The 12,801-nt window shown below is 42.1% G+C and overlaps 1 protein-coding gene across 1 annotated transcript; it reads right to left on the bottom strand.

Annotated features, from left to right (window-relative positions):
* Window positions 1-856: 856 nt before the first annotated feature.
* Window positions 857-12,443, bottom strand: tubgcp5 (tubulin gamma complex component 5). The gene is made up of 23 exons (XM_080011063.1): window positions 12,106-12,443; window positions 11,587-11,640; window positions 11,390-11,498; window positions 10,895-10,991; window positions 10,700-10,779; window positions 7,428-7,563; window positions 7,138-7,255; window positions 6,670-6,759; window positions 6,476-6,569; window positions 6,121-6,373; window positions 5,832-6,034; window positions 5,639-5,754; window positions 5,281-5,549; window positions 4,045-4,243; window positions 3,719-3,907; window positions 3,412-3,594; window positions 3,203-3,287; window positions 2,999-3,119; window positions 2,642-2,793; window positions 2,416-2,541; window positions 2,231-2,319; window positions 1,719-1,819; window positions 857-1,379 (listed from the first exon to the last, which is right to left on the bottom strand). The coding sequence occupies exons 1-23, from the start codon at window positions 12,237-12,239 to the stop codon at window positions 1,333-1,335; spliced, it is 3,045 nt and encodes a 1,014-aa protein (XP_079867189.1). The 5' UTR covers window positions 12,240-12,443; the 3' UTR covers window positions 857-1,332.
* Between the last annotated feature and the right edge of the window lie 358 nt (window positions 12,444-12,801).

The raw sequence follows: 12,801 nt of genomic DNA, 5'->3' as shown, positions 1-12,801 counted from the left end.
CCCCCCCCCTCTCTGCTGGATATTATCACGGGCGGGCGGAGCAGGGAGTTCCTGTCCCAGCGAAACAGGAAAACTCTGCAGGAAACTCAGCCCGCTGCAGTACCCAGCTCATCCAATAGGGGGCGGGGGGCGGCGTAACGGATTAACCCCCCCCCCCCGTGCGCTGCAGTACCGAGCTTCTCCACTCGGGGCAGAACGGGAGAATAGTAAAGTTAGAAACTGAATATATATCTCTATCTCTCTCTCTCTATATATAAACATAAATTACTAAATTAATACGGAATAAATATAATACTGAATGAATATAAATAAATATGTATTTATTCATTCATATTATTTTATGCTTCACATTTATTCATATCTAACTTTATTCTCATCATGCACTATTCACTTATCTAAATATTGCTATGAATGAATTCATTTATTTCTTCACAGATGCCATTTTTTCCACCCTCCGTAGTTAAAAACGATTGAAATGTTCAATGCCTGTTGCATTTGCACTTTTTGCACTGGTTCAAATGAGACTGATCTAATAAAAGCAGCATTAGTAAGTTAGTTGGGAGACTATTGCCCTTTACCTGAAGAGTTCAGCATAGTCCAAGGTGCATCGTGCGCTAAATCATTTAATTATTAGGAAACTGACTATACAACATTTGGGAATGGAAGTAATAAAATAATTTCGCATTGTTTAGAAGAACCTTCAGGTTTTGGCTACTGATGTTTTTGACTTGTTAGCCATCATCATTATGAGTTGTTTAACATTTATTGACACCTGCAACAGCTCCAATGAGCAGAAAAAAAAAAAATCCAACATTGGCTGCTCTGCTCACAAATAATTTGCTGGATTCACTTTCACTTTTTAAGAAGTTGATGTTTGGTTTTAATGCTTCAGCATGACAGTATTTCATGTAAAACAAGCATTAAATTACTTTGTATGAAAAAATATTTTTATATGTCAACGCTTGCATTAAAATAAAATCCAGTATTAGTGACATTAAATTGTGCGTGATGCATTTTGGATATGTACACAATAAACATGAGATTACTGTACACATAAATAAAATAAGAAAAAACAATAAAAAATAGTTACACTTTAAGTCTTATATAATCATTGTGTACAGTGCTTACAATGGGGTGTCTATGACAAAGGTCTGTAACAGTTGTCCAAGTGTTCTTCTCTCACAGAGCAGACGGTGATGTCTTCACTAGTTCCACGTGTTAGCACACAAGTAACTCTTCAACAGCGACATATACACACAAAGCAGGGATGACACCCAGGCGCAGCTCCACAGTGGATTTTAGACAGATCATCAGACTGGAGCGCGCATGTCCTCAGCATTGCTCAAAGCCGGCCATCAGAGAGAGGGCAAGGGACTCCACTATGGGAAGCAAATTAATGGGTTTATTCCTTTGGAATTATTTCCATCACTTTTCAGAGCTGCAAATGTGTTGGGTGACCTAAAAATTATCCCTGGACTGATGATAGTTGTATTGAGAATGAGCTTTGTTTACCAGTTATTCAGTTTTAGAATTATGTCTGTATCTATGTTCTTTATGTAAATTACTTTCATTGGAAGAACTGTCTCGGTTCCAGATAGGTTCTATATAAATAAACATGTCCCAACTTAATTACCAAGTTTACACACAATGTGCAAGTATTGGATTCATTGAATAATAAGACCTGTATAAACTACACAAAGGAACAGGGTTGCACTTACGATGAGGAAACGAGCCACGGCAAACAGCCTTATTCAGTATCGTCACAAGGAACATGTGACAGTTTTTGAAGTCCGACTCCATCTTATCAATGGATTCAATCCTGAAAGTCAAAGACAAAAGACAAGTTCTAGTCAGCCATAAATATTGATGTGTTCAATTCACGTTTAGTGCCTAGTCGTTTAGTAATATATGTTCTCCCAAAAGTAGTCTACTCTCAAAAAAGAAGAAAGCTGACATTTTGATGTAGTCAGCCTCCCTTTATTACTGAACCCAACTGACTTCTAATAATGGGCGTCGGAAATACCAGGTTGCACTGCAGGGAAAGTAACCTTCATCGGACAAATCACATTTAAATTAAATGTTATTCAGTCTAAATGAGATATTCCTGCTGTCTTCAATTAGCTCTCGGCCTTGAAAGAAATGAAATATAAATATTTTGTAATCCACAACACGGCCATTGGAGGGGCAAACATCCCCCCCCCCCCCCCCCCCCGCATATGAGAACACTCACTTCCAAGCTCCAAATCCAGCTTGCCACCGGTCAGAGAAGATAAGGACTAGGTTCAGAACCTTCATTATTGCTTCTTTCACAAAACTGACCTAAATAAATAGATACATATATAAATTATTGAAAGGAAATCACATCAGAATCTTTACTTAGGACAGGAAATACGTTTCATTTGGACATATCTTTACCTTTTCTCTAAGCAGGCAGCGATCATGAATGGTTGACAGGTATCTGTAATGGATCTTAATCAGCTGGTCCAGGTCCTTGGCTTCCTGTACCTGGTGCTGGAACTCCAGCCCCGTACTGTGCAGGATCTAACAATAAAGCGGGTTCATCATTTGTCATGAATACTTACCCGGGGGCAAGTGAGGGATCTGTGAAGAATCCTCTTGTCACCGGTAAAAAGGAGCTCACCCTGGTCATGATGTAGTTATGTAAGCTGTTGACAAAGTGCATCAGTTTGACTCGCAGAAGACACATCCGGTGGATCTGTTGATTTATCGGCTCCTTCACCGCCATTTCTTCGGGCTTGCCTCCTTCGATTTTTTGCGTGGCTACAGTCAAATCTGTAGAAAAGTTCAGACATTAAAAAAAAAAAAAAAACAGTACTGGACATGAGGATTGATTCCAGACATTTTTTCCTTAACTTTCCCCAACCATGACGATTGTCTCTGACCAAAATCTATTCAAATGATTCGGTATTGTGAGTCGACCGTGGTTGTCCGGGTGTTGGTGCTTGGTGAGGGATAACTATTTATATGCATGGCATACCACTGAATCTCAATGTGTCTAAACTGTATTTCGCCCATTTGATCTGCAGCAGAAGAAGGAATACTTGATTGTAGATCTTCTGACACTCGGAACTGATCACAATGTCGACGGGCCAAGGAACCTGATGGGAAAGTAACAGAGCTAAGAAAAAAAAACAAAAAAAGGCAAGAAAAACATATTTGTATGCACATTCACTTTAGTTACCTTGTAAGTAAGAGTAAGTACGTCAAGATTATTCACTGGGTGTTTCTTTCTGGCAGGATCAATGGTCTCTAAAAATATTGATAACCTGTAAAATGTTAAAAAAATATATATATATATTTTAGTTTAAAGTCAATATATGCTCAAGCTTTCACGGAAATGTGACTACGTTAACTTCCTAACTCTTGGGAAACAGTATATGCATCCAGCACCTGCTGCTGTCTTCTGGGCAGCGCTGCCCCACTGCCTGCTGCAGCTGAACGTTGAGGAAGGAAAGCTGCTGCCAGCTCTCCTTCTCCAGCACCCTGTCGAAGATGGCGGTGTAGAAGTCGTACATGGTGTCTCCTGCCTCCAGGAGGAAGTAGTTCCTCATAGCTTGAAGGTATTCCAACAACCTGTTGGAAACATGGAGGATTGTTTTTTTATCTCCCACAGTATTTCTAAATAAATAAATTATATATAATATTGAGTAATGCAGCATGTTTGGATGTGTAAAATACCTGTAAAAGCGACACTTACTTGTAGTCTTTCTTTAACGTCTTCATCAGGTTGCCACAGCACTCAATGTATCTCTTCTCAATGTGTGGGTAGAGACAGGAGCGCAGGGTGAGCTCAAACGTCTGGCAGGTCACCGACTGGGATGAGCGGTCCACTATGAAATCTCCTCCAGAAAACCGCTCGTGGAAGTCACTTTGCTCCAGGTAAAGCCTGAGAGAACAATTTGCCGTCAACACACGTAAAAATAAATCCAAGCTTTAGCTGGCAAAATGACTAACACAGAGTTTACTTTATGAATAGTTGGCCTAGCCGTTGCACACATCTTTAAAATGTTGCTCATGACTTACCTGGCAAAGTTGATGGCTAATAACGGATCGTGTATGTCAACGATCTGCAGATGTTGCACCACGATTGACTGCATCTTGATGAGGCTCCTTTTGGTGGCCTGCTGCTCAGTAACTGTATCTGTGGGTGATTCCTGACGCTGACACAGACGTGACTGCACAGACTCCAGGAATAGTGTGTATAAGCTCTTCCTTTCAGCATCTGAAACGTACATAGGTATACAGGTGCTTGCATATATACAGTATGAGCATCTAATTTCTCTGCATTACACTGCTGTTTCACAGCAAGAAGGTCCTGGGTTCGATTCCCGCCTGGGGCACTGTTGGCACCGTGCTCCGGCGGGTTATCTCCCAAATAGGAGCTTTTCTTTGTGGAGTTTGCATGTTCTCCCCGTGCTCACATGGGGTTTCCTCCACCAAACCTCAGTAAGGACCCCCACCAAAAACATGCACACATTGATTGTGACCAGTCTGACCAGCGATGGACACTCGTCCCCGGGCAAATCGACGAATGCTGCCCACTGCTCCTGGCTGCCCCCCGGTTGAAGGACAATGCAGAGGCCTCATTTCACCGGCCACCATCCAAAGCATGTGCATGTGTGTGTGTGTGTGTGGATGTGTTGTAGTGTGGTGTGTTGCGTGATCATTAAAGATTCTTCTTCTTCTAGCTGTGCCTGCTGTGTACGTATAAGGTAATGGTTATTGTTTAAAACTATTTTAATTGTGAGCCTTTGCCTATTGATGATTAACTAAATTATTGATAAATAACATTGGATCATTAAAACTACTGAAAACTAAAACAAATCATCTAGTTATCTAAAGATTGCTGGTTCGATCCCAGGCTCCTCCTGCTAGCATGCTGTAGTGTCCTTGAGCAGACACTTAACCCCTAATTGCTCCTGATGGCTGCGTCCGTCGGTGTTTGAATAATTGTAAGTCGCTTTGGATAAAAGCGTCTGCTAAATGACTAAATGTAGTGTAAATGTAATAACAGTGTTTCCCAAAGTGTGGGCCGTGGCCCCCTAGTGAGCGGCAAGAGGTCATTTACAATAAATTATTTATTTATTTATAAACCCTAATAAAAGTTTCTAATGTACAATTTTGTAATTATGTTTGATATTACCATTAAATATTAATGATTAAATATTCATATTTTAAAAAAGTAATCAGAGCCACAGACATTGGAGCAGAGAGGTAGATGCCTCTGTAGTTTTCCTGCTGGTGTTGACAACCACTGACCTCTAGAGGAGCTCTCAGACTGCTCAGTGTCCTTGCAGTCCAGATTTTTGAGCAGCTGCATGGACTTGCCAGCCATGATAATCTGCTTGAGGACCGGTTTGAGGAAGGACACCATGGTGAGCTGCCTGTTGCTGGCGCCCTGGTCACCTCCAGAGCTCCCGCTGGCCGCGTCGTTCAGCTTCTCCTCGTTCTCGACAGTCTCCGACACGCTGTAGAGTGTGTAGGTGGCGTACCAGAAGTCCCTGTGGTTCACTGGCACGTCCTTGTTCCTGGAAGAAGACATGTCAGGGTTGCAAAACGTACATTTAAACAAACGCCTTTCGTCAGTGAGCGACAGTGCTATGTCAATGTGCCGTACCTCTGTATAATGAACTCCTTAGCAGGATCAAACAGTTGACCGTGAACAATCCACTCATCCACAATCTCCAGGTAGGGTCTGACTGTCTCAGTCCACAATGAAAATAGCAAAGCTACCTAGAAAGAAGAAATATGAATGTGTCTTGTGCCTAATAATGCTTTATAACCTGCGGTTAAAAATAATGAATGCTCACTGCTTGCTCTGAAGCTTCCCCGACGCTGTCATACTCAATGATGGCCTTGTACAACGTGTTGAGCAAGTGGGAGGCCCGGACGACGTTTGGGGTGTCGGGGGGGACCTCTGCCACCCCGGTGCAGAACACTTTGTGCAGCACTTTGATCTGCGCCAGGTGAGGGCTGAGGCGCTCCAGAACAGCAGAGAGGGTCACCGTCTCATCTGCAAAGCAGGACACGTCACACACTGACTGAGCCGAGTCAGAACCCGCAGGTGGAATATGAAAACGTTGGTATTATAACACCTGCCTTTGCATATGAGTTCTCTTTCTATTGTCGTCAGCTCCTCTTTAAAGCTGGCAAAGTATTTGTAGAGGGCCCAGACGAAGGCCTGGTAGGTCCTAAAGGGAGGCTCCGAGCCCTTCCTGGAGGAATGGGATGAACCGGAGCTCGGGGGACAGGGCTCGGAACTGTATCCGGTCACCTCATCGATGAACCTCTGCAGCCTGAACACCGCCTGTCCGTAGACGGCGATGTGTTCCAGCACGGAGCGCAGGCAGTTCTGTAGCAAATGAAGGATGGCTTCGTTCAAAAAAAAGAGGAATATAACTAGGTTGTGGTTAAAAGAGGAATAATTCAAGGAGTACTCAGACCTTTAACTTACACTAGTCAGATGAGTCACTACCACATTATTTCTGACTGACACTTGTCCGTCGTGGAACTGAAATATAAAGTGTTTTTTCACCCCTGAGAGAAGCCTGAAAGTGGAAAAAAAGAGGTTCTAGATACAGTACATTATAGATGTAGGTTTTTATAGTATCTTTCAAATTTCTACAATAAGACATCATCTTGTTTCACCATATTGTCTCCCGTATCACTTGAGTTTCTGTGACAAATGCCTTTTCTTCAGGTAAATACAATGGATCAGTATTATATAGGTGTTGGTCCCTGAGAGAGGGGCAAAAATAAGCAATATATACAGTACATTATTATTTCAGCATTATAAGTCTGCCATGCATGTCAATCCCCTCACAAATTCATCAAGTGATGTGAGATTGCTTCACATTTGTCAAAAACAACATCCCCAATACAAAACCTTGATTTATCAAATATATGTGATACAAAACATGATTTTCTCCAGTTTTGACTTATATATGCATGCTAGATATTTCTGTCCAATTAGTCCAAATCTATATCAATTATAATGGATTGGTGGTCGGTATCCGCTGATATTCCTAATGAAGGACCCAAAAAAATGTTGGGGGTTTAAAAGTGGTATCAGTCCTGTCCCTACTACCCTGTGCCCTGTGTGTTATGGTTACTTACCAGACATTGAGAAGGTTTGAGTGTAGATGCAGGCTGTGGGGAAACCGTGGAGCATGAGCCACCCAGTACGGTGTCACTACATGCTGCTCAAGCCAGGCTCGGGCGTCAGGCTCACCCACTGTAACCACAGCAACCAAAAATATACAGTAATAGAAACACGCAAGGAAACCAGCACACTGGGCATACAACAGCACCATTTGGACATGTCCATTTCCGATAATTGCATACAAATGCCACATAGAAATATCAAAACCGTGAACATTTTTGTGAGTGGTGTGATGGCTCCATACCTGTCCATGTGACAGGAAGGGCCTGGTTCGTGTTCTCCTGATCCTCCTGAGGAGTTTTGTCCACTTGGATGCCAGAATCCTCTCTGCTAATTGCCTCCTGACTATCTTCCTCCTCGCTCTCTTCCTCAGACCACTCCTGAAAGAAACCCAGAGAGGAGGATTTCCATCAAAACGCTGGGTTTTACAAAGTTCATACCAGCAGGGAATCCAGTTCAGCGTTACGTGCAGCGGGATAGACATCATTCTTTAAGTACTCATGTAATCCCTCTCCTTTCCGCCCCCATTTACTGCAATAACTATAGCAGGAAGGGGCTACGTGCAGAATTGCTGTTCCAGTTTTCCTGAACTTAATTAACCCTGTTTTGTCGATACCTGTTGTCTGACGTTTCTATGTTTGTTTTTCCATGTACATGTCGTTGTTTGGTTCGATGTTTATGTTTTTCCATGTACATTTTGTTGTTTGTTTCTATGTTTATTTTTATCCATGTATATGTTTTTTGGTTCCATGTTTATTTGTCTCACCTGTGGTGATTCTCCCCCTCTTGGAGTAGTGATGGTATGGTAAGATGAAGATCCTACATGGTAAGATCGTTCTCCAAAGAGGGGGATTGATGATGGTTCTGTGTAACAAAAAGCTGTTCTCTTTCATCCCAAAGGTCGTCCACAGGAGAGAGATATTGCAGCAGTTCTTAAGGAATTAAGAAATAATAAAGAGTTGCATCGCAGGTCGAGAAGTGGAACTCCACGTGCAGATTAACTCTGTCCTAGATGCCATAGCACAAATACTCTGTTGTATGCCCGGCATGCTGACAGCACAGGTAAAAAAAGAAAAGTACTCTCGTAACTTAAATAGACCCTAAAATCAAATTTCTGATGCCTCTGCTTCAACCCCTCGATGAACTATCTGTATGTTACCAGTGATGTTTAATTCAATCAGTTACGGACGATCCTTTTGCACACATCCAACACAAGATGGTGTCAAATAAAATGAATGGCAACAGCCATGGGGCAGTAGCACCGCTTAAATGGCAGAAACATTAGAGAAGCCTCTTGCTTGTCTTGTGTAAAATGTGCAAACAGGCTATTGCCAAATTTGTTGCTTGCTGAAACAGTCCAGTCAATGATCTCTAGTTGACACGGTGTCTGAAAACATTTCGGACATGGTATGGGAAAGACATGTGCAACAGTGTGCTCATTCATGCCAGGTTGTAACATACTAGCGCTCGCTGTTGGGCTGTTTTTTCAAAGTTGATTCAAATTATACGACACTGCACGTTCATGGGTTCCGAGCAATACAAGTGAAGTAGATTGGATGAACGATTGTCAGACAGACAGAGGTTCCTTTCTTTATTAGTTAGATGCTGGCAAAACATTTTAGTTGCATTATTTTTTTACAAAATTTTACAATAGGCCACAGGCCAAGTTGGAAACCATGCCTAATCTGTTGATTGCCAAGACTGACAAAATGGTTGCCGAATTGTAATCATTTTATAATTCAGTGATAATGATCCCTCACAGTTAGAATCCATATTTCAATACAATTGTTTCACCATTTTTCGACAGAGTAAATCAATGCACCAGGATACATATGAAATGTGGTCGACAACAAGACAACCAGACCGCAGAAGATGGTTGACAATGGCCCAAATCCGGTTGACCGGGGCAACCGGGAAACAACCGTTATTGTTGGGCCCTACCATATTAGCGATGCCTGGATGTTTTTACCTCTCCGCCTAGCCTAGTACAAGCAAGGCAGAAAGGGAAGCTGAACATGTGGGAGGGTTAGACAGCTGACTCGGTGGCTACACAGAACAAAAAAAGTTTCCTTGGTGGACACTGAGTCTTCACTATAATCTTATAGCTTAATAATATAATTAAGAAAGTTTTTGTACCAGCCTACGATTTGGTTAAGTCCACAAGTACAACACTGAGTTTATGGGATTCACAGATACCAGTACCCTTTTAAGGTATTGTGCTGAGGTACTGGTAAAAAGAAAAAAAAGCCATGATATCTAAACCCTGTACCAATGTAAAGTGACAGAATTACATGGAGTTCCCATTTTATGATTTAGTGAGCGTTTTATACTGCATGTCTGATTTTGTATCGTGAATTAGTATTGGCAAGTATGTAAGAATTAGTACTGTTGGAAAAAATGGTGCTGGAGCATCCTTTATTGCCTGCATATTTTGATTAGAGTAGCACATAAGGTTGGATGCTCTTCTAACTTTGCTGCAAGGGAGGATTTGTGAGGAGCTGCCCTCATTCCATGTCTAATTTCACAGGAGACTAGGCAACAGAATCGTTTTTTAGACCAGCGCTTAGCTCCCCGTCTCCCCACCCCGCGGACTCTTCCCTCCGATGACTGTGAGGGGATAGCGTCCCCGTCCCCGGACAGAATCCTAACCAGACGTTATTAAATCAGTGTAATTGTTTTCAACCTGTCCTACACTCCATGCCTCCGGAGAATGAACATTCCCACGCGTTCTATCTCTCTCCTGTCACTCACTTCCTCTCTGCGCTGCGGTGCAGCCAAAGTGGAAGCGAAGTGCCTGGTGTTCCCACACCATGCCCCCCCTGTAAAAGACATGCCTAGGGTCTAAGTGGCATTTTTAAGAAGAAAAATAATAAAATGTAAGAATAAAAATACCTCTCTCTCCGTAGAGACTGGACGTATTTTTTTTCTTGTCTTAGTAGCCGAGCACTACGGTTCAGACTTGCCATTTTTCCCAAAATAAATGTTTCTCCCCGAAAACAAATCATTTTTTAAATATTTGTAGGAAATAAATATTTGTAAAACCCCACTTTTTGTGTTTTATTTGGATTCGGCTCCACCGCTACTATACGAAAATGTTACTACTTCCATTCCCACAGACTTCATTCACAGCAGTTCCAGCAATTTGCCGGAAATTATACGAGATCGAGAGTGGGGAGATTTACAGAACAACTTTTATGGAACATCGCCACCAGTTCCCATTCCTACATGACGCCAATGTGGAACATTGCCAGTAGATTTACGGCATTCAGTGTAAATAGGAGAGGGGCTTTAATGTTGTCTTTGTCTTCGGGCGCTTAAGAAAATACATTTGAGTGTTTACCTCAAACTCAGAACCTCTGGTGTTCCAAAGCTAGAAGGACCAATTTGATTTAAAATTCAATTGATCACAAATCAATCGATCAAATGAATCGAGAACAAATTTTGAAAAACCCTGTCTGTCCTGCAGAGTATGAGAAATAAATAACCATTAGACAATTATACTAATGATTTACTCACAGGGGTGTCAGGATATGGTCCAGTCTCCAGGTCTTCACCTTCCCTCAAATATTCAGCCCAGTCAAAGTCATCCTGTAGTTCTGCACAAAGAAAAATTAAAGAAATATTTGTTTAATAATTAGTTAGACAGGGAAAGAACTTCAGGCATTCAAAAGAGTTGCAATCAACAAAAAAGATCTGTGTAATGGGACATACCAGCCTCCTTCAACCGGGGTCTCTCTATGAAGGTTGTGTTTGAAGGGGACCCCGATAAGAAGAGCAACAGAGACAGTATACTACAGTGGACCTCAGTCTGCAAATAAACATAAAAGTAGATATGCACAGAAGTGAAGCGATTAAAATAAAATATGCGTATTAAAACTATCCTCGATGCCTCGGGCTACAGTCTTAAGTAAGCTTCGCTGCATTGATGTGATCGCGTTCCTGCTTCATTGTGGACATATTTAGGCATTTGACCCACTTTTCTGGAGGTGCAAATAATGTCGGCAGAGTCAGAATGCATTGCAAAGCTACAAGTCACAGCTCAAGGATGTGAGAAATATTTCTGTGTCCTCAGAGATTACAAAGAATGCAAAGTTATTGATTTGGTAATGAAGGGTGGGTTCATGCATTGCTTTGCAGTATGATTTAGGACTCTCAGCTCTTTCATGCGCAATAATAATTTTCTAGTCAAATCCATCAAAGCAATACCTTAGTTCCATCTGTGTTCGGTAAAGGTGAGTTCAGGAATTCTTGAGTGAGTCGCATCCAGCAATCCGCTTTACTTGTATCTGAATGGATCATGAGTTTTTCGTGTATCCTATAAGAGGAGGAAACAAAAAAAGGATTGCGATTGTGTTGTGTTGTAGAAAACCAAAAACAGGGCAGACCATGACAGAATCACTTACCCTGTGATGCTGCGCTGAACTTTGTGGCCGTCAACATTAAGGAACTGGTGGAATCTGAAGAGACAGGAGAGCATCATCCATCACATTCTCCCCATAGCCAGACTTTTAACTTTTGACTCCACTACATTTCTAAACAAATGTCCATATTTTTTTACTTTAATACATTTCCAACACAGTCACGTTACTTTAACTGTAAAAGAAAACAGTGACTGCATCTATCAAACATCCCATTTAGGACTGCTCATCAGTGATTCATTATGTCCTTGTAAACATTTTGTAATTATGCTAAGTTGTAATTAGGATAAACAAACATTAATCTGCAAAAAAATACGCACAGTAGGTACCTTATGACATAATATATAGTCTTTTAATACAGGTCCTGTCATATCAGGGCACTGGATATTACGTTTAATATTGCATACTTTGCTGAGGTGGAAATATTCATTTTGAGTTATTGTGTGCTATGGTCTTTGTACGTTTACTTCATAAAGAAATCGGAGTACTTCTCCCACAACGGACCTGAAATTCGACCAGGCGAATTTGAGAGCCATCTGGAAGTTCTGGTCTTCCTCATCTTCGATCCCGCTGAGGCATCTGATCAGGTTTTTGGTTTCCTTCTCGGTCTCCTTCTCGAAATTGGTCCAGTGTGCCATGTTGTTGTTGGTGCAAGCAGTCGCCGTTGGGCGGATGCTACCGCCGCAAGACTCGATGAAAACACTCAGCCGACTAGCTGTTGCTAACCTGGAACGACATACGGTAGCGTTCCATGGCGGTGCATCTGCGTCCAAACCACGAACAGCGCTTTATGATGGGATGTTAAAAGGCTGCTATACTGTCACACAATCAAGCCGCGCTGTTTTGCATTGGACACTCACTTCCTGTTAGAGGTAATGCGCATGCGCAAGGGGGGGGTGTGTGTCCTGACGCTGCATTCCATCAAATTCGGAGTTCGGTAAAGCCAGACCTCTTGTTCTGACCGCTTGAGGAAGTGCAAAGGAACGGGCCCGTCAATCGGAATTCCAAGTCGGAAATTTGGGGCGGATCGCTCGATGCGACGCTACCGAGGTAATAGACTTGACGTCAACATTGGCGAGATAGACCGTTGAACACCCACCCATCCATGTCGTCACAACACTTAGTTGAGAAGTGGGACCTACAGCATCGTAGCTACAGATTTCCGAGGTTCCAGCGAATGCGGCAATACTACCAATACTC

This window comes from Zeus faber (assembly GCF_960531495.2).
Source record: "Zeus faber genome assembly, chromosome: 1".
In the NCBI taxonomy this organism is placed as follows: domain Eukaryota; kingdom Metazoa; phylum Chordata; class Actinopteri; order Zeiformes; family Zeidae; genus Zeus; species Zeus faber.
This window is presented reverse-complemented; position numbering and strand designations above follow the sequence as displayed.

What these genes read in the sequence shown, in the direction of transcription:
- tubgcp5 (XM_080011063.1), bottom strand. Translation starts at nt 12,239, where the DNA reads ATGGCACACTGGACCAATTTCGAGAAGGAGACCGAGAAGGAAACCAAA. An exon ending in GTGATACGGGAGACAATATG is followed by an intron (nt 6,570 to 6,669) that starts GTGAAACAAGAT and finishes TTCCACTTTCAG; the next exon opens with GCTTCTCTCAGGGGTGAAAA. An exon ending in AAGGAGTTCATTATACAGAG is followed by an intron (nt 5,550 to 5,638) that starts GTACGGCACATT and finishes GTCTTCTTCCAG; the next exon opens with GAACAAGGACGTGCCAGTGA.